The sequence below is a fragment of the Lepisma saccharinum genome, chromosome 30, assembly GCF_977018435.1.
Source record: "Lepisma saccharinum chromosome 30, izLepSacc3.1, whole genome shotgun sequence".
In the NCBI taxonomy this organism is placed as follows: domain Eukaryota; kingdom Metazoa; phylum Arthropoda; class Insecta; order Zygentoma; family Lepismatidae; genus Lepisma; species Lepisma saccharinum.
Genome location: NC_139258.1, coordinates 33,293,684 through 33,316,678, shown reverse-complemented (window position 1 = coordinate 33,316,678; position 22,995 = coordinate 33,293,684). Strand labels below are relative to the sequence as shown.

At 39.1% G+C, this 22,995-nt stretch overlaps 1 protein-coding gene across 5 annotated transcripts in view; it reads left to right on the top strand.

Annotated features, from left to right (window-relative positions):
- Positions 1 to 22,995, top strand: part of RhoGEF3 (Rho guanine nucleotide exchange factor 3) — an 831,957-nt gene that overhangs the window by 752,063 nt on the left and 56,899 nt on the right. For all 5 annotated transcript variants that reach the window (XM_083115351.1, XM_083115352.1, XM_083115354.1 and 2 more), the window contains exons 5-6: positions 3,644 to 3,783; positions 16,178 to 16,397. In XM_083115351.1, the coding sequence (XP_082971477.1) occupies positions 3,644 to 3,783; positions 16,178 to 16,397 (360 nt within the window). The remainder of the gene's footprint in view (positions 1 to 3,643; positions 3,784 to 16,177; positions 16,398 to 22,995) is intronic.

Genomic DNA, 22,995 nt, shown 5'->3' with positions numbered 1-22,995 from the left:
ACGCTGTAGGAAATGCTTTCGATTCGGAGCAGATACAACGTCCTTGTTGGGAGGGGGAGATATGGTTCGGTGTCCTGCGGTTGGTGCACTTTGGTGGTCTGGAAGCTGGAGTTTTATTGCGGAAATGTGTGCTGGGATTTTCGTAAGAAACTGTTATCTTTCTCTCCTGCATGAACATAACAGTTTTCAAGCCACGCTGTCTGAGGGCGTGAGTAGGATGTTGTTTATCAGAGCGGGCATTGCACTGAGGTGATTCATCTGTACTTGGATTAAATGAAAGCGAAGCATTATGGGAAGCTGGCATCTGTGGCGAAGTGAAATTCGTGCCGCACTCGAAGGATGATCTTAGGTTCGAGTCCTGGCTAAGGCATCACCGTTTCATTGCGTTCCTTCATCTGTCGCACTTTTCTTACTTCATTATGTCCATTTTCTGCAAATTTTGATTGGTTTATTTTACCTCGCTACTTTGGGCTAAAGGCGAGGATGAGGGATGATATGATGAAAGTGATGAAGCGACATACCAACAACACCCAGGTCAGGATTCGAACCCGGGACCACTGGCGTCGTAGAAAACCGAACTAGTACCACCGAAATCGTGACTAAATTTATATTGTCAAACTTAGTGTCCATGTATCGTACCATGAAAACAGTCTACTGTTGTGCCGGCCCTCGTGGCGGAGTGGTTAGCACATCGCGCCACGACGCCAGGGGTCCCGGGCTCGAATCCTGGCCTGGGCATGGATGTTTCAATTTTTCAAGAAGGGAATGTTTGATAACTGGATCGTTAGTGAACATGAATGATTTTATCAATTGTTTGCTACATAATTAAGCATACACTGTACGCATTCAGCTCCATTTTATTTAAGGGGGATTTTTTTTTGTACGGGGGAAATTCCCGGCATTTCCTTTGTTAGTTCTCACACTGCACAGGATATTCCAGGTAGTGATTGCTGCCACTACAGTTTAGTGGCTGACGTGACGTCATTAGTAACGCTAAGTTAGGCTGGGTTGGGTAAGATAGAAGAAGAAGAAATAATGTTGTGGTACTAATTTCAACCATTCTACAATTGCTATCCACTGACATTATTGTGAAGAATGTTGAACGTGCACACCTTGTTTTTGTTTCGCTGGGATACATAACTGCCTGAAGTCAAAGACTGTTGAAATCTAATAATAAAAGTTCACAAGCAATTTCACTTCCGATTCTGCTTCATGCCTTAAGAACAAGGAATTCACAGGCAACTGTCTCTCAACATTGGTTTTCATTTCCATGAAGTTGGTGCACACGCCAGTGATTTATAATCTCACTTTGTTCGTTCCATTAAGCCAATATCAGTCGTGAAGATTGAACTGTAGAAAATATAGTGTGGAAGGGGAGTAATGGTGAACTTGAGATTTACGTACACAAAATTCTTTCACGTTTAATTTTGTAGGAGCTCATATCACGACGTTCTTGCGACAGAAGTGATATACCACGTATTGTATAACGGGTAATGGCAGAAGCTTATATTGCCTCTCTTAGGTGTGGATTACTGAGTGAAGAGAGATAAGGCAGGGATCACGAACTAGATACTTCATCTTGGTATTTTAGCGTGTGAATTGTTTTTCCAAGGGATCTGTATTGCCCTGGTTCCCAGTCTTAGACATGCAGTCTGAAAGCTTGATTTGTTGAACATTATTGATTTACTTTATTTCGCCTTTATGCCGCTTTTGGCTAATCGAGAAGATGGGGATGATATCATGAAATTGATACTGACAAACACCCGGGACCTCTGGCGTCATAGCGCGATGTGCTAACCATTAAGCCACGGAGGCCAGCTGAATTGGACCATGGCGCCAAACATTTCCGAGGTGGGTTTTAAAAAAAAAAGCTTGCTCTGGAGTGGGATATAGTGAATTCCCTTTACATCATCTAGTACCCAAAGTGTGTGTGTGTGTGATGGGGAGATTCCATTTCCCACTTAAGAAAGAAAATGTTCATCATGCATCCCCATAATTTGCATAGGCACCCCTCCCCCCACCAATTGCATTGTCTCCATGTCGAAAGAATATGACTTAGAATTAAATGATGAGACATCTATAATTATTTTGGATACCAAAATGTTATGCTTAAAATTCTGTGAAAAATGTGTTTTTCACACTTCACTCAACTAAGAGTCCTACGGTTTCTAGCAGACAGGTGTTTATCGAGGTTCCTACAAAATTAACAAAAGTGCATTTATGTAGTTTTTCTTGCTTATGCAAAAGGGGGGGGGGAGTGAGGACTGGTTTTTATTTATTGTGTTTTTTCTGTTTGTTTTGTCTTGAGTCTCTTCTACGTGTAGTACATCAGGAACTGTAACCTTGTAGACAAACGATGCTCTGGCGCTCGGACAGACAATCAGTATAATCACATATAAACTTGGTATAATCTCTGACATTATCCTGTGTGTGGCGTGTGTTACCTTGTCCATGTGTATTGAGTGCCACTTTACAGCCCCAGGTTTTATAAATAGCGTAGTAATTTCAATTCTCCTATATGTTTTCGTTTGTTGATAAGGATATCAGCCTTTATCAACGACATATTTATTTTTGTTATTCGATGTTTGTAAGTGTCGTTGATAAGATGATGTCCATAATATTTGTTCTTTTAATCCACTGAGTTAAAGTTCTACTAAAGGTGATTGTGTGTAAGCTTTCAGATAACAGATGGCAGCACCGTTGTTGTGCCACGTCAACAATTATTAATAACATGGACTACTTTATGCGACACTTTGAATAAGTAGTTCCACAGGAGAATTTTGCTTGCCAACCCGAAGATCAAAAACATGCTTTGGTCTTGATAAAAACTACCACTTCAGCCCCGCGGCTTGGACATAACGGAGACATTATGATTTTCTCAAAACTTTTAATACCAACATTATTATAAATATTTGAAAGCGTAGTAAACAATACAATCTTTTACATGACAAAATTTGTTCCTTATAGAATCTGGTTGTATGTGGGAATATGAACCTGTACGATACTGTGGCTCTTAAATTAGTTATATTTTTGCTAAGGGCCTGGACGTGCGCAAGATTTTTGTCTGGAAGCCAAGCATGGTATTTCTTGCGGGGTTGGCGGTACGACCGAGGCATATTTTCTACCATACCTTGTTCCCTGAGAAAACATTGTTTCACGTCATGTTCCTGCAATGCCATTCTAATAATAATTAACATATTTCTGTCACTGAAATGAATTATTCCAGGGAACGTGGCCTCCTTGCCACCTTCCGGATGTTAGTGGCTTGTTTAAAACTTAAAGTTATTCACTTACATTTTTTACAACTTTTGTTTCGGCTATTGTAATAACACTCTTATGATTATGCACGTTAACATGCTATTGTTGTAACACATCACATGAAAAAGCAGTGGCGGTGATTAGGGGAGCGTGGGGGGCAGTTGGCTCCTACTTTTTGACCCCGCAAGAGAAAGTAAACTGGCCTAAATCGTTGTCGCTGACCCCAAGACTCGATTGAGTCAAATCTGTGTCTCAGTCCATCCAATCAAGACGTAATAATGTAGAACCCATTGTACATCTATATTGTGTTAATGCTGAAATATACTTTTTGTCACATTACTATTATTTTTATAATATTAGACCCTACCATGTTTATATTTTTCAGGCCATGGTCACAAGTATGCTCGGAAAAGGAGGTGGCGTTTCTGTCCTCCCAGAATGCATTGCCACTTCTGTCTCCCCCTTCGCAAGGTCTTCGATTGGCCGAGAGCGCTGAAATTTCTCAGTCCCAAAGGGACATCTCAGGTAAGGGACGTATTCAGTAGGGAATTAGATGTAAAAGGCGAAAAGTGGAAATGATTGGTTCAACAACTTTGTTACTTAATTATGTCTCTTCCAAACTTCAATTAAACTTTTTCATGTCTCTCTCGCTATCTCTCCTCTCTCTCTCTTTCTAGAGAGAAGGGGAATGGGATGGAAGGGAGGGAGATAGAGAAACAGAGGAGGGGGTTCAGTTTTTTCCTTCTTTTACTTCTCTCTTTCTTGAAAGAAGAAGAGGAGAAGGAGGGAAGACAGAAAGAAGTGAGTGAGAGAGAATATCAAATGTTTCGCCCATACACAGAAGTTCGAATGACAGAAATAAGAGATAATGAGATATTACGTAAATGTAGTCGGAAAATATAGATCTGGCTGTATCTTTTGCAAATATTGTGTAGGCTATACAGGCACACCCTCACAAAAAATCGTGTATGTTAATTTATATTATTCGTCCAAACATATCAAAAAGCATTGTTAACTACATTTCATATCTAACGAACATTTTTCTATATTTAAAAATTTACTTCAGGATTGATTAGGTTCTGAAGTTTGTTAGACTGTAACATAGTTTTACAAAAGGAAACCATTTTTTTCTAGATTTCTGAACCATATTGTTCAGATCTCATGTAAAGGTCTTGAAGGCTTTTTGCATAATGTGTTCGTATCTTATCTCTTCTTATTCGAATCCTAACCTAAGTACAGTACCAGCATAATTTCTGAACGTTTTTTTAAATGGCGTGAGACAAAGAAATACAGTAAATTTAAATGATTTTGTTCGCTCTTTTTCGCGATGTTACCATCATTATCCCTTGCATTTCGTTTCCTAAGCTGTGCCAAAAAATATTCTACCTAAATTGAAATAGTCCTCCTAAGAAAGGCCCTCCCCGATGGCGCAGCGGTAGCGTCGCCGCTTTGTAATCAAGGGGTCCGGGTTCGATACCCGGTGGAGGCACATAGTGGTTGGGATCCCACTTTAAACTGTATGTCCACTCCCCATTAGCCTTACTGTGCATAAAGTGGACTTAAAACACCAAGTCAACTCCTCCTAAAAAAAGAATACAAAAACAATTATTTGTTGGTACGGATAATCTGGTACGCTTTTTTGGATTTAGATAAACTAATTGCGTGTGTACTAATCAGTGCTGAATCACGTATAATAACTATAACTAGTAGAGAAGCAAGAGTTTAGTATCTATTTCAACAACATTTAAGACTTTTCGTAGGAAATATAGTACTGTTGATTAAAATAACATCTACACCACTTACACCTTTTAATAATCTAAATGCTTATGTATTATAAATTCAATACAAACAAATTACTTCAATATTAAAAATTTAATACAAACAAATTATTTAAGTATTAAAATTTCAATACAATCAAATTACTGCAGTATTAAAAATTCAATACAAACAAATTGCTTAAGTATTAAAAATTCAATATAAACAAATTGCTTAAGTATTAAAAATTCAATACAAACAAATTACTTCAGAATTAGAAATTCAATACAAACAAGTTACTTCAGAATTAGAAATTCAATACAAACAAATTTCTTAAGTATTAAAAATTCAATACAAACAAATTTCTTAAGTAGCTATTAGAAATTCAGTACAAACAAATTTCTTAAGTATTAAAAATTCAATGCAAACAAATTACTCGTAGGATAGGAATATATGTTTGAAAGTTCATTGTCTTTGGAGTCACACTTAAGACATCAACACAAGATGTGACGAACACGTGAAGTGCAAAACTATCTTTGTGCTTCACAAATTTTATTCATTGTCCACAAACTTTAACTATTCGACAAATAAATTACATTGAAATAAATACAGATTTTTGAGAAAAGCATTACAGTATTTCAATTCACTGTCATTTACTTGTTTACACAGTGTAGGTTCTGCTGTTTTTATACTATTTTCTTAGTTTGCAATTCAAACTGCACTTCTTTTTACATATCAACACACTCCCAGTCTTTGTTCGACAGTCATATTTCTTTTTTTACCTATATTGTGCTATTTTAGTTGTTGTTAAGCATCACATGCCTCTAAATTACACATCTGAGCCATAAAATTAATATTCTATACTTTGTACAAAGTTACAAATCTTCAACTCATGTCGATAGATATGAGTTCTTATATTGCATATACATTTTATTTTGGACAACTGTACCAAATTCAATACAATCAAGTTACTTGAGTATTAAAACAAACAAATTACTAAATTTTTAATACTTAAGTAGTTTGTATTGAATTTGGTACAGTTGTTCAAAAATGTATATGTAATTTGACCGCGGGCCATCTACGGTCCATAAACGGTCATACGGTATTTGCACAAGGCGTAATTGCACGGTTTCCAATACAGAGGACATCCTCAATTGTTTTGCCTTCAACCTTCTATGTCGTAAAAGACATTGGATGATGAGTGTAATGATGATTGTAGATTGCGTGTGCATTTCTAGTACATAAACACACTAGATCACTAAAGACGTTGACATTTGTTTCAGAATAACATTTAACTCCTTTGAAATTTGAAATAACCTATTAAGCCTATGATTTTTTTTTCAAGCTGTCCGGTTAGTTATTTCTGAAGCACTGAAGTTAGAAGAGCTTTAATATTTATCGTCAAATTAAACCTAAAAGTTCTAGTTCAATTTGCACGCAGAAATAAACAAGTGTGCATATCCTTCAGTAAAGAAATGAGATAGATTTGAAGTTTTGATGTCTCTGGTTGCTCATAAAAACTAATAGAAAAATGATACCAATTTATTTGTTGCTTAGTGTTCTTTCATTATTTAGATCATCGGTTTGAAATCATGGAATGAGATAAGATATTCTGTTGCTAGTTTCGTTGAGCTCTCCAAATCTTTGCTCCAACTGTATCTGTATGTATGTATTATGAGCTTCATGTGTATTTGAATCGCCTTTGTTTGAGACAGATCTGCCTTTCATGTAAACCTCACTCCAGTATTCGTCTGTAGAGATTCTGACATCTCCTTTAGATTCACAAGTTCTTGCACTATTGGATCTTGGGATTTCTGAAGCTTCCAATAACGCTTTAGTATAGCCAAATGTATGGTCTTCTGTAATTGAGGCAGGCCCAGACCACCATCTCTTTTACGGCGATACAGGAAAGAATCACTTGTATATGGCGACAGTTGTAGCCAGTTTTTCACAGCTGCTCCTAGCATCCGATCAAGTCGATACAAGTATTTTGTACCTGTTGAGCTGTTCACCATTTGGTGCTTGTAGCGTGGTAGAAGGTATTTATATAAAAGCTCCACTCTTTGTATTGGTGACATCACTAATCTTCCAATCATTAATATGAACGTCTTCATTATCCCAATTATATCTCCCCTAATGATTCCATCTTTGATCGTGAACTTATGCCCCAAGTATTTGAAGGCCTCATTGAATACCAGATCATGCACAGGTTCGTGATTTATGTGAAGGTTCGATGGTTCCAGGCGGCATCTGCGAGGCGATGGAATCATGGTAGCCGTTACGCATTTACTCGTAGAGAGCTTCATATCCAACTGCTCAGTGTAAGCCACAACTTCATCCAGGATATGCTGTGCTGATTCCTTGTTTTCTGCCACCAGAACAATATCGTCAACATATGCAAATATGCTGACCTTCGCGTTCCGTATTGTTATCCCGTGCCCCATTTTCTGAACTCGCTCCAGCAGTTCATCAATTACAATGTTGAACAAGAGTGTACTTAGAGGATCTCCCTGCTTTAGTCCTCGTTTTAGTGGTATGGTGGAATCTGGGTAACCTTTGAATTTCGTTGTAGCATCTGCATACATTTCCTTTATCACATCAACGAACCCAGATGGGATACCTCTTTGTCGCAATGCAGAAACTACTGCAGCATGAGGAACTGTATCGAAAGCCTTGTAGATGTCAACAAAACAGATTGTACCTCCCTTCTTACGTCTCATGAGTGCCAACAATTCGTTTATGATAAAAACATTTGCAGAAGTACTTTGTCCCCTCACAAATCCTTTCTGAGATGAATTCAATACCACGACTTCCTTCAATCTGTCTGCCAGTATCCCTGAGAAAACTTTTAGAAGGAGAGACCCTACTGTGATTGCCCGCCAGTTGTTCGAATCCTCTAACTGTTGAGTTGATTTACGTATTAACAATGTTCTGTTTTCTTTCCAGTTTCGCGGAAGGAATCCATTTCGCAGTACATTGTTGTAGAATTGTGTCAGACGTTGTATTGCTTCTTCCTTCATCAAATTGTACTTTGTGATACCACTTGAATCCCTGGATGTTTTTTTCAGTTTTCTTACTCTGAACTTTACTTCCTCGTACTTGATGGGCTCTGTTAGGTACTTCTTCTGCTCTTCCGTTATCTCCTTCAGCTCATACTGGATCTTACCGCAACCCTCTTCAGACCAGAGATGGGTGTATGCGTTTTTCGTGTCTGCTACATAATCCTTCTGCCGGCCTTCACACAGGTTTGCAAGTTTTTTCATATAAATCTTCTCATAATCCTTCCGTTGGGGTTTCCATTTTAGCCAATGTTTGTGAGGTAAATGTCTTTTCTTGTTTACGGAATCCCCTTTTCCAAGGTGCTGCAAAAGTTTTTCGTACTGCTCGTCAATTTCCCCGAACTTACGAATAACCGAACAGCTTGAATTAACGGACATTGAATTTGATTCTATTTCCCTCAACTGTGTTTTAGCTCTTGCACTTCTGGGTTCCATCATTTCACTTCTTGAGTTCTCTAAATTTTCATTCATCTTATGCACACTTTCTCTTATTGCTCTTTGTTCTTCACAAACTCATTATTCTGATCTCACCTAGTTTTTCTTAGTAATCGCCTTAACACGCGTGGTTCTCACAATCTTCACTCACTGTAATTTAACTGCTGTGACTTTTGATGACTACGTTAGTGTCTTTTCTTGAGTAATGTAATAAAGTCTGCTTTTATACTGGATACTGACTGATTTTCTTGATCCTAGAACAAATTCGACAGTCTTCTCTTCGATGGATGGTCGGTATGCTTCTTTGTGCGTCCTTCCTTCATATAATGACCCTGCGGAAGAGAAAGAAATGCATGTTACATTCGTTATAATATTCAAGTGCTTCTTCTACATTGAACTAGCATTTTGGTATTCTTTAAAATAGATTACGATCATGATAAAGGAATTCATTGAAAAAATTGGCTCTAAAGTCATTGTTCGCTGTACTATTCAGAGCTATTTTCTTGTTTTCCCATACATATCATCATCCCAAATTTATCACTGATCATGGATTGATTTCGTAATTACTGTGACAAGGCATGTGATGATTTTGCATACGTAAAAAAGAAAAAGGTCGAAAGATTGCTCGAATATGTAAAAACGTTTATAATTTGTCAAAAAGTTCAATTTATTTGGGCATTTTTTCCCATTTTTTTAGGGATAGGTTATTTTTGGCAATTTTCAAGTTATTTCGAGCAATTTAATAGATTCTTGAAAGACAATGGCATTTTTGTTATATTTTGAGAACTTATTTATTATTGAATATTTCTGCTTGTTAATGCTTGTCCACACATAAGCAAACATCATTTTGAGGAATCAAAAGTACACTTATGGCAACAGCTGTTACCCCTATTTTTCGAGTTTTGTCAGGTGAATTTTTTTCTCTTAACTGTGAATTAAATCCAGGAGACGTTGCTTGCGTTCAGCATGCTCCAGTGGAAATAGAGGGTAGCTTTCTCATGTTCGTCTCTACTAGCAGATTTCAGATTTGTTGTGAGAAATGACTGCAATTTTGGTTTTCAATAGTAATACAGGATAAAATTATTTTGTGTAATTTGTTTTTAAACATATATTTGCCACTTCTGCAATAATCAGTGTTTCTTATTACTATACAGGAGGTTTCCATTGGGCATTACCCCCATTTCCGAACTATTTATATATTTTTTTTTAATTTGAATTTAAAACTTTGAGTGCGTCAGCGCGTAGGCTATTTTGCACCCGTCACTTTATACGGGGTCCAGCCACTTACTAGAACTAAAATAACATAACATAACTGTAATGTCGTGTCGTAACTAAAATATTAAAATATCTGGCCCGTTAAAAGCTGAGGCTGTTAAGAGGCACTCAGCACACATAAGAACAAAACACAGGACAACACACAGAATTATACTGGCCATAGGGCCAGTCGCCAGAGCCTCGTTCGTCTGCAAAATTCAGTCCAGGGTGTACTACATGGAAGATCACCCCTTACACCCCGAACGATTTATAATAAATTGAAACACTGCACTGCCATCTACCGGTATTAAATTTATGACGTAACAGGTAGATCGGTTTGGTTATATCTAGTGTTGACGATATATCGCGATATTGAAAAATATCGTCCAGACGATATCAACTAGACGTTATATCGTCACGATATTTGGCGATATATCATAGTGTCAGCGATATATCGTCACGATATTTGGCGATATATCATAGTATCAGCGATATATCGTCACGATATTTGGCGATATATCATAGTATCAGCGATATATCGTCACGATATTTGGCGATATATCATAGTGTCAGCGATATATCGTCACGATATTTGGCGATATATCATAGTATCAGCGATATATCGTCACGATATTTGGCGATATATCATAGTGTCAGCGATATATCGTCACGATATTTGGCGATATCATCGTGTCAGCGATATATCGTCACGATATTAGGCGATATATATCGTGGAGACGATATATCGCCGATATCAGGAAATGGAAAAAAAATATCGTACCGTATCGTCTGTGACGATATTTTCTTGACGATATATCGCGAAATCAAATTTCTACTATCGTCCATCCTAGTTATATCGGAGTTAAGAAAATAGGTAAATTTTTCAAAAAGCATAACTAAGTCTGGGACACTTTCAAGTCTAGGTTTCATGTCGATTTTACAGAGGTCTGTGTCGTTCTGTTTCGTAGCGACAAATCTCGAAGTATCAGGTCTCGTGCTCGTGTCGTTTTTTACAAAACCGTTTAGGTCTCGTCCATTGTACGTCAATTCTCGTGCTAAATTTACGTTTAAACTCCCTCCATGAGGAACTTTCTTACATTCTCTAGATTGAAAAGTCATTTTAATTTTAAATTCCTTGTTTAAAGTTCAGACAGTTCCCGTGTTACAGTGACACGACATCCCACACTAGCGTGCGACTGACTCGATATTTCTAGTGAGAAACATTTTTTATTACTTCCAGCCCTGACCTGCATCGAACGACTTTGCCATAATGAAGAAATATGTGCGTTAGCTGGGAAGAAAACAATTTTCCTGTCAAATCACATTATTTGTACAATCTGTGTCTGGGGGAAAACTACAAGTTATCAAGGTTCAACGGTTGTTTGTCTGCCAGCTGCGCTTTTGTGGTAAACATCTCGTAAATTCCTCAGTTTCGCGCAGTGGCGGAGGAACGTGTCTATTTTGGGGTTCAGAGGATAAAGAAAAAGCAATATTTCCCAAGAATTGCAGAGTTCAAATCGGGGTGAGCTAGCGAATTCAACCGCCTTCCCCCGTGCATTTCCTTTCCAGACACTTCATTGGTAGGTTAATTCCTATTCGGGGAGAGATTGATTGATTTGCTTTATTTCACTTCGCTTTTGTGCCACTTTTGGGTAATTTGCGAAGATGGGAATGAGTGTGGATATCATGAAATTGATGAATGGACACTCACAAACATCGATGCCCAGACTGGGATTCGAACCCGGGACCCCTAGCGTCGTGGTGCGATGTGCTAACCACTCCGCCACGGTGGTCGGCTCGGAAAAAGAAAATTCCCTCTCAGAGAACATATTTACTGCCTATTCTCGAAGTGGAGTTGGGGGGGGGGGCTTTTTCCCGCTTAACCTAGCTAGGAAAGTTCACACAAAGCACCCCTCAAATAAATTTTGAGCTGATAAGGTTGATATAAACGATAGAGATACAGAAATGTTATCTGAGCAATAGGCTAGTCGGAACTGGACCTACAGTTTAAAGTGGGATCCGAACCTCCACCGGGATCGAACCTGGAACCCCTTGATTACAAAGCGATGAAAAGTTAGGCCTATAAATGATCAAGAAGAGAGTAAGCAAGAAAAAAATAGATTCTAGGACTAAGGATGAAAGGTGAAAAATCTAGATAGAAGAAAAATGGAAAGTTTAAATAAGCATATTTCTTGTTCCGAAAGGAAGGGGGGAAGGTTTGAAGAGACCCCGCCTTGACTCCCCATGGACGCCAATGCCATCAGCACTGTGTGTGAATATATTAGGGATGGCCAGATCCGGATCCGATTGGTTCCGGATTCTAAGGATCCGGATCCTAAAATTTTTCGGATCCGGAATTTTCAGATCCGGATCCGGATCAGTTTTCCCATCCCACATGCGCTTCTTTGGAAAGTAAGAATGTGCTTATAACATATTGTTACCAGCTAATATATATATATATATATATATATATATATATATATATAATATACATACATACACACATATATATAGTGTGTGTGCGCGCGTGCGCGATTTGTAATTAATTAATACACTTACAAGGGAGGTCTAAGTCTCCCCCTCCGATTTCCATGAAACTTGGCAGGTGTATAGAGGCCCCCCCCCCCCCTCAAATGTCAAGTTGAGGAGAAATTGAAGTGGGGATCTGACCCCGAAACCACGTAAATATGGCATAGGAAGAAACAGGGGGAATAGGGCCTCTCTATGCACCTGTCAAATTTCATGGAAATCGGAGGGGGACACAGGGGTCAGATGATTCCCACGTCAATTTGTCCTCATCTTGACAATTGAGTGGGTTTTGCCCTGTAAAACCGTTTTTTAGCTGAAACAAAAAAAACACGTATTTCTTCCATTGGGCCCCACTATACATCTACCACGTTTCATGGAAATCGGAGGGGGACACACAGGTCAAATGCTCACTTCAATTTGTCCTCATATTGACATTTGAGGGGGGGGGGTTGCCCCTAAAACGGTTTTTTAGCTGAAACAAAAAAATACACGTATTTCTTCCATTGGGCCCTACTATACACCTGCCAAGTTTCATGGAAATCGGAGGGACACAGGGGTCAGATCTTCACGTCAATTTGTCCTCATCTTGACATTTGAGGGGGTTTTGCCCCCTAAAACAGTTTTTTAGCTGAAACAAAAAAAAAACACGTATTTCTTCCTTTGGGCCCCACTATACGCCTGCCAAGTTTCATGGAAATCGGAGGGGGACACTGAGATAACCTCCCTTGTTAGTCTTACACTTTGTAATTATATAACACTGCATATATTATAATGTTTTATTTTAATTTGTAAAACTGTAACTGTAGAACAATTGTATAATTTTTGTATAACATTTCTATCTTGTTATATGTGTTAAAGGTTTCATCCTGAAATGGAATGTCTCACATTTATGTGTGTTTTCATTTCCAATACATTCGAATGAATACATATTCGTTTCAATGGCATTTACAAAATCACCTCTGACATTTTATGTTAAACAAGTAAGATTATTTTTGTGCACGAGTGTGTTAGCCGATGCGTAGCAAAGTATTTTAGGAACAACACTTGAAAAAAATTCTTGTAGGACTAACTAATGAAAAATTTCTTTGTAATCGAAGATCATAATACCTTTTAAGGTGTGGTAATACAGTGCGTCCATTTCGATCTGCAGCCGAGAGATCGGGAGAAGCGTGGCGGGCGGCGCTGGCGGAGATGCCGACATTTGCGGCCTGAAATGCCCGCTTATTTTTATGGACATATGCAGACATTTATATAAATATTGCAAAACGAGCACTAACCTGTGTTATAAGAGTATGGTTTTAATTTTAGTAGCTTAGTGGCTGTATGTGCTGATGATTTTGACACTACCATCTCCTGTGAAACACGGCGTAGAGGTTTGTTTGGATAACTTTCTAACGCTGCCCCAATTTCATCGAGTTCATCGAGGAAGCTCACGAAAACCATTGACTTTTAATGGTTTCGTCGGCAGCGTAATCTTGATACAGTGTTGCACATTCGAAACCTCCAAACGATCCCCATCGACACAAAACTCTTTCAAGGATATAAACTTAAGCAGGACGTTGCTGGTCAAAACTATGATTAAAATGTTTTATTATCTGTGACTCTTATCGTCACTTCTAAAGCGTATTTTTTTGTGTATATAATTGCAGAACTTGGATGAATTACAGATGATGAATTATAACCCAGGTTAGTGCTCGTTTTGCAATATTTGTATAAATGTCTGGATATGTCCGTAAAAATAAGCGAGCATTACAGGCCGCAAATGTCGGCATCTCCGCCAGCGCCGCCCGCCACGCTTCTCCCGATCTCTCGGCTGCAGATCGAAATGGACGCACGGTATTATAATGGGATTGAGATACGAAACTTTCGGACCCGGATCCGGATCCAGATCCGTAACTTTTGGATCCGGATCCGAATGGATTCGAATTTTTCGGATCCGGATCCGTTTGGCCATCCCTAGTGTATATATATGCGTTCACTGATTTTTCAGCGGGTACGCGGGATCTTACTGTGAACGCTGTTGAACTCAGATGATGGAGCTAGAGGTTTCGGTTTATGGTCATCCTACAATCCCCCTTATCAACCCCTTGGCCGTGACGTGGAAGGAAACAAGGGATGCTATGCGTCGACCAACTCGCCTCTCGATCAGGCAGTCCCGCGTAGACGTAGGGTATTAGACTCGTGTTGTACTCCGTTGTACGCGAAGCCCACAGTCTTCAGTTTCTGTGGCGATGTAGGCTGCCTGGGTACTGGCGACTGAACTTCTCGTGGCGTGGCAACCTCTCGCTCCGTGCCTGGGCAGTGGCACCTTCGGACCCGCGTTCGGCAAGACTTGGCCGCGGCAACGGATGGCTTTGCGTGCGCTGCGACAGGGATCCCTTCGGGACTCGCGGCGATGTAGATGTCGGCCGTGTGACGTAGCGGTTGCCCTCGGGTCTCCTTCGACGCTCGTCGCAGTGTCCTTCGCTAACAGACTTCTCCCGGAGCTATTACTCGCAGATAGCGTTTACGATCAACTGGCCTCTTTTCCAAATTTACTGGGCTTTTTAGCGTCGTTGCTCTGCTTGGTTTTTGCTGATGAATCGTTCCCGGTAGCGCTTGTAGAAATGTTGCATACCGTGACGTCATTGCTTACGCAGCGATGGAATGTGACAGCTGACTTCCTGACCGAGTATCGGTGAATGGTTTTTAGAAAATTGAGATTTTTATGATGGCTACCCTGTTTCATTCTTCAATATTTATATTTTTGAACTCTAGTCTTCAGATGTTGATAAATAACAGCCACATGTTTCCGCATACATCTGTGAACTGTGAAAGCTGTTGTGGGGGGCTACTGTTTTTCTACATATTGTCCTGTATAGCTACAAATAGTTAAAAAAAATAACGTGAAAATACGAGTGATTGAAACTATAACACTGTTAATGAAGATAAAGTACTATTTCTCATCTTCCCCTGGGCATGCTAATATCTGCTAGTATTAAGTAAATGTATTCTCTTTTGTTGTTCCAACCTGCAAAACTGCTGCAAGAGCACTTTTGTGTGTGCCCAGAGGTTCATTATTGGAGAGGGAACGATAGTGTTACTGCAAGCCGTTGAATCATTGATACCACCCGTCATTGACATTCGTTCAATTTTCGCCGCTAGATAGAGTTACTGTGTACATCGCAGTTGTACATTACTGGCAATTGTGCAATGAAGTTGGTTTTACGAGAGAGGAGAATTAACACATTTGCAAATGAAAATACCTGTGGCTGTGAATGTGGATTTTATTAAATAAAGTAGATCAACGAATGATCAGATATTTCATGTTGGACACAGCATTCGAAATGTGTGGAAATATTATGTTAATAATACCCGTTGACACTCCAACGGTTTCAGACATGTTGCTTTTATGAAGATAATACGTGCTGTGTTAATTTGGAATGCATTACACATTGTACTTCGTTCATATGATTGTAGATTAAACGAAACAAAATGTAGGCATGATGTTATTTCCCGAATTTTAGTTATTGAACGAGTCTCCTATTTGGAAGAATTATTTCACGCAACATGTTTGCTTTTAACTAAAGCATGTAGTAGCATGTTTAGATTCTTGAGCGGTGATAAATCTCTTGATGTTTATGCCGTGTACATGAAGAATAACAATTTATCTCTACTTTTTAGCAAATCATATTTTTTACAGCTGTGGAAACGTACAGAAAAGTAACTGCTAATTTCTTTCTTCGTTACCAGGAAAAGTAAGAGTTATAGTTTCTTTCAAAGAAGGAACTAGTTACTTTTTTCTAGTAGCGCTATTACTTCCCAACACGGTAAACTGGCATGTTAATTGGAATAAGTATCTGTTGGTTTATAGAACACAACCTGAAAATATATATTTATGCTTCCAGGTAGCGTTTCAGAAAGCGTACTCCAAAAATTCCGCAAGAGCTTCTCTCTACGGTTCTACAAGAAGGGTAGTAAAGATGAGACGGGGAGCGTAGCAGGCGATGCGGAGTCCGTGACTGACGACATCCACTCGACGAGTTGTGCCACGGATCAGCCCATCATCGAGGAGACTCATCGTCCTGTGGACTTCCCGTCTCGGGTAGACGCAGAATCAGTATTCAGGTAAGCACAGTTGAAATGTCGAGCATTACTTTCTTGCACATCCACTGAGATTCTTCATGGGACAGTGCTAACTTGGCAAATAAGTAGAGAATTGGATAGTGTACAAAACTGGCCAGCCCAGATGTTAGTTTACCGGTTTTGTAGGAGTTTGAAAATATTTACACATCTATCGTTTCATTCTCATCTACAGTGATCCCTGCTTGAAAAGTTCTAACGTGAAGTTATTATCTTGAAGTAGCTAATGTAGGCATTCAACTGTGATTTTCCCAAATGTGATGCAATGGATCGCTAGTGAGGTTGTCATCAAAACCCTAGATTTTGCTGATTTTTCATGGAAACTACACAGAAATGGTCGACTAGCGTTTCTTTCGAAAGTTTCTGTAGAATGGACCAATAAAATCACTAAAAATATCATCGTGAAAACCCATCTAAAGGAGCATAGTTTTGCGTCAGAAACTGAGGTAAAAGCACGATCGCAGGAGGCATTACGGGAGGGTCAAAACATGGCTTCCAACAGCTTTACCAGCGCTGGCAAAGTGTATCTTCGCCCAAGGGGATTACTTTGAAGGTGGTTGTGCATTAGTGTTGAAGTAATCACGGTAAGGAATGGACATTTCCACTATTTTTTTTTAAAAGCAAATTAAAAAACTACACCTTGGAAAAATTACCCCTGCAAGTTCTCGCGTTTCTCTGCGTTCAGTTTAAGGCAAAACCGAGACTTGCAAAGTTGGGAGGCTAGTGTTGCGCTCAAAAACACGCCCCGCCATGTTAATTCGTCAATATTTTCGTTTTTTGAATTAAGGTTACCTGTTAACGAGGTAACCTTAATTTAAAAAACTGAAAAAGCTCTTACTGAACTACAAAGCTGGGTTTCAGCAAACAAACTTTCTATGAACAACGAGAAAACTAATATAATAAAATTTGGTGTATCTACAGAATATAGCCAAAAACTCTTCTATTAAGCAAGATCATTTCACAGTAGGGCATGCCGTTATAACCGCTACTTGCAATACTAAATTTCTTGGAATATTGATAGACGAGTGTTTAAAATGGAAAGTTCACATAGAGCATTTATGCAAGAGGCTCAACACTATATGTTACCAATGAAGAACTAAAAAATAGTTTCAATGCTAAATATATATTTCTCAAACTTGGAAAGTATTTTGAGATATGGTATCCAATTTTGGGTAACTCGGCACAATCGCAGAGGATTTTTAAAATTCAAAAGAGAGCATTTCGTATTTTGGCAAATGCACACAAAACTGATACATGTAAACCTCTTTTTATAAAAATTTCGCACATTAACGCTGCCAAGTTTGTACATACTTGAAACACTTACTTTCATACACGAAACAAAATCGAACTATCCAAAGAACATACACACCCACAATTATAATACCAGACAAGAAAATAACTTCCACATTCCCAAAGTGCGGCTAACTGCATACCAAACAGGATCTTTTTACACAAGCATCCAGTTATACGATATGTTACCAAATAGTTACAAAAAATTAAGAACCACGGCCTTTAAAAGTAAGGTGAAAAATTGCTATTGGAATATACATTATATTATATTCAGTTAAAGAATTTGAGGAATTAAATAACTTTATGAAATAAATTTAGGTTGTATACACTTTATAATATTGTACTTTTACAGCACTAGTCCACTTAAAGATATAATTTGTCACTGTATGATTTTACTATTATATTACTGTACCAAAAACATACTGCTCAATTGATGTATAGATATACTCGTATATTATGTGCGATGTCAACATGATGTATTTTATAATGCACATGCACCAATGCCCCTTACGAGTAATTTCGGTGTGAAAATTTCTCAATAAACCGAGTGATTTGCGTGGTGTTGGTACAGGAATTTATGCTTACGTCATGTGTCGAGAAATCATTGCCTAACAATGGCAACATAGATGGCATGTGGGCAACTCTAAATGGATGAAGAAACCATTTATTTCCTAGACGGAATCGAATAATTGCGATTTCCTTTATCGCTATTTGATTCCCCGTGACACCCCGGATAACACAATTTATTTGCATCTTTTTTTTTTTTTTTTTTTCAGGTACTAAGTGATCTAGGAAAATTAATATCATGGCACCTAGGTCGACGCAACACTTATTAATTTTCCCCTTACTGTTACCAAGTGTAGCGTGGACCAGGTATAGATTATTTTGCTTAATTAGTTTGACATTAATTCGTTCCTCTCTTTCCATACGTGGTGTCCCTCTACCACGTACGGAAGTTAACCTTTGAAGAATTATTTTGGTCAGCTTGTTGGGAAAATTTATTCACGTGACCATAGCTAGTGCATTTATTATGGGACAGGTCTGTGTGGACGTCTGCGTGTTTCTATCCCATCCAGAGACACAACCACGAATTTCTGTCTGTGTGGGGGGAGAGTATCAGGATAAAGGTACCAATAATAATAATAATTTTAATAATAGTAATGTTAATAATAATAATGTTATTATAACATTATTATTATTATTATTATTATTATTGATTTGCTTTATTTTACTTCACTTCTTGTGCCACTTTTGGCTAATTTGCGAAGATGGGGATGAGTGATGGTATGATGAAAATGATGAATGGATACTTGCAAACATCCATGCCCAAGCCGTGATTCGAACCCAGGACCAACATTATTATTACTATTAGTAGTGGTAGTATCAAAGACGTTATTATCCTCGTAAATTACGCAAAAAGGTTGTAGAAGTTTGTGCTAAAGCATTTGTGTTCGAACAAATTATTTGAATTATTTTTTTAATACGTTTAATTTGACATTAATAACGGATTGATTGATTGATTGATTGATTTAGTTTATTTTACTGCGCGTTTTGTGCCTCTTGGCTAATTTGCGAAGATGGGGATGAGTGATGAAATGAGGAAATTGATGAATGGACATTCACAAACAACCAAGCCCGAGCGGGATTCGAACCCAAGACGCTTGGCGTCGCAGCGCGATGTACATTAATAACGGAAAACAAGCACATAAACTATTTTTGAAGAAAAGAAATGCATTCCAAATGTAATTCTTTTTTACATTAACATAACTTTCATGCACGATATATGTTTCACATAGCTATATGCAACGTGGAGTGACGTGAATACTAAATTGTGTACGTATTTGAAGTTTCTTTAATACATATTATATACAACAAATATTATTTATGTACATTACACAACCAATTCATCCATCTCACAATAAACCAATAGCAAAAATGACATAAATTGTCTCTCAAATGTCCCTTTCCTGAAAACAATTGTTCATGCATTTAAAACAAAATCAATTAAGAGTAGTCTTATTTCTCTGTTTGTTGGTTTACAATGCATTAATTATTTACAACTATAAATTGCGAGCGAAGCGAGCAAGAAAATTTTTGGTTCCAATTTTTTTACAAGCTGAAATCAATATTAATTTAATAGGGCGCAATATAATTTCACAGAACGCCATGGCATTATATCATTTGCAACTTTTGTGCCTCCCCGATGGTGTAGTGGTAACATCGTCGCCTTGTGATCAGGGGTCCCGTGTCCGATACCCGGTGGAGGCACATAGTGGTTCGGATCCCACTTTAAGCTATAGGCCCAGTCTCAATTAGCCTTTCTGTGCATAAAGTGGACTTTAAAGAAAAACACAAATGAATCAATCAATTTTACATTTTTCAATTTAGATCGTTCGGCGCCCAGGCTCGTCTCCCGCCGTCCCCTAGCTACGGTTCTGAACTTGATAAGACTAAGAAAAGCAGGCATTGCGAGCGAGCAAGAAAATTTTACGAGAGGTATTTTTATTTGCGTAAAAATTTGAAGTTGTGGGTGGTAATTGCCCCTGCAGATACACTTGGCAGTCAATGTTTGCCCCTCCTTGCCCCCCCCCAGAACTCAATTCCGACCAAGGTTGGGGGTGTAATACCGCCCTTCCCTGTAGTTGCGCCACTGATTCCATCGCTGGTAATTAGGGCGTTGAAAGTTACATCCTCCCCTGCCTCTGAAGCCTCTACCTGCACCCCTGTTATCTCTAGAGAAGTACTGATTTTGCCTGTAAAAGTTCAGGCGTGGAACTTTGTTAGAGAAGCTACCCTTAATACTAGAGACGTACTTTCTATTCTTACCACCTGTAGATGGCCAATAGATGTTTCTGGGTGGTTGGTTTTGAATTTCTTGTATTAGCTTGTTGCTATTTGTCACAGAATTGATCAGTTCTTGGTGTGAAATTTGCAGGTCATGCTGTTTGTTTGCAAGAAGGCTAACGTCGTGATTGTCCTGAGGGTGCTATTTGAAACGGCTGTGGGTTGAAAAGAGGCGCCCTGAACGGTCGTCGCTCTGGCTGACTAGACTCGACTGGACTGGCAGCTCTTTCCATCGTGGGAGCTGCTGCCCTCGCAAGTTCGTGCTTGTGAAAGTGTTTCCTTCGTGTCGGCTTCGCAGGGATTTCCTCCTCGTCAGAGGAGAAGGAATCTGATGACAACGTGTCGGAATCAGAACCGAAGATTGTATTAATTTTTTCTTGCCGATTGCGTTCTTTGGCGATGACTCGAAGCTTCTGCACGCGTCGGAACCAGCTAATAAGGTCTTCCAAATTTGCGAATACCTTTTCGGCGGCTTCCAGGTATTTATCCTGGAGCCACTTATGATGAAATACATGAGCTTATCCTCTCGAATGCCAGGAACTAGTTTCCTGACCAGAGCGGATTTCCTCGTGACTTAATTCATCACCGTTTCATCCTTCCTTTGGATCCTAGCACGGATCCTGTCCTCGGCTAACCTGAGGTCACCTTTTAATTTGTTCTTGAGATCGTTGTAGGACAATGTAGCAAAGTTCGGGGAAAGCTTTATGCTAGAAAACCATTCCAGGGCGATTCCCTTCAACGCTAACGCCAGAGCCGCTTTCTTTCGCTCGTCGTTCCACTCGTGAAATTCCGCCAGGTTGTCGAATTTCAACAAGAACTGATGGACACTGTCTCGTTTTCCTCCCGAAAACGCGGGAGTTTTACATGTTTCGACATGTTTACCTCAAAGTCGCACGAATTTACTTGATGCCCTCAAGGACTCTTCGCGGTTGTTTGTACAGTGCGGATCAGCTATTGTATCGATTCGAGTTGCCTGTACTTGCCTACTTAAAGATCTGGTAATGACTCGCCGATTGGTGTGGGGGATGGGGCTAGACGAAACAGCTAATGAATGAAGTTCATCCTCGACTTCATTGAGCCTCTCCATTGAACACTCATTGCTTGGCAAATGTAAATAGACATGACACTTTGGAAAGGGGGGAAGTGATGCCAAAAGTGAAAAAAAAAGTTTAAAATCGTAAAGCCAAGCCTCCACCACTTATATCGTCTACTTTACCATTGTCGATTGAGCACTTACTTCGGGAGAAATGAGAATATGTCAGATGGAGTTTACCGTTTACTGGGCTAAACAAATAAAAGAGTAGGAGGAGAAGGGTAGATGGCTGAGGGATGCGCCAGCACTTACCTCTGCTTCCTGGCGGCGGCACTGGCTGCTACTATCAATGATCCACCAACTAATTCCTAACTAAAATAACCCGCCTGTTACAGACACCCTTCACCGAAAAGTGTCCGCGCAGCTTTCCCGTCTTCCGTTCAGCTCGGCCCATAAGAAAGCATGCTTTACTCGGCCCTTCCCCTCCAGCGGAAGTACGGTACACGTGAGTCGCGCGGGTTTTTTTTTTTCCTATGGAATTCTCCTCTGCAAGTCTGAGCATTCCAGGAGACTGAGGAAACCGGATGTGAAGTACACCAGGAAGCAAACGTTCTGCACCCGCATCCCTAGCCATCTACAATACAGTCGTTTCAAGGTAACTGCATTTCGCTGAAATCCGAGGCTTGAGTCAGTGGTAGGGTTGGCAATTTTTTTTTTTTTTTTTAAAAAAAGAAACAATACAAAGTTATTTTGTTTTAAACAAGACCCGAAGGAAACATGTTTTAAACAAATAAAACGTTTAAACATAATGCAAAGAATTATTTTCTAAGTTTTGATTTGATTTTTTAAGTCCACTTTATGCACAGTAAGGCTAATCGGGACTGGACCTACAGTTTAAAGTGGGATCCGAACCACTATGTGCCTCCACTGAGTATCGAACCCAGGACCGCTTGATTACAAGGCGACGACGCTACCACTGCGCCATCGGGGAGACCACTTATTTTCTAAGAATAATTATTAGTAAGAAATCTGTTAATCATCCACCCAAGGATGGACTGTGTTCCAATTATAAAGTAAACGCTTGACTAAGTTCTTAAAATAGCTGTTCGACAAAAGCTTCAAGTAATCTACAGTTGCCAGGCCCCACAGTGTCCATGTAGCAGTTACTGTTATATACCTATATCGTCAATGCAACTAAATATTGACATTAACAACAAGGTGCACATTTTGCAGTGTGTTAGTAGGCGAGGAACAAACGGTTTAATCCATGTAGTATTCCATTTCAAAAATATTTTAAACACCTGTAAAAAAAAAGCCAGGTGTTTTAAACGTGTCCAACGGGAATTCATCACGATATGTTTCTTTGTTAATTCAATGTACATTTTCAGCCACTGAACAGATTTCCATACACAGTAA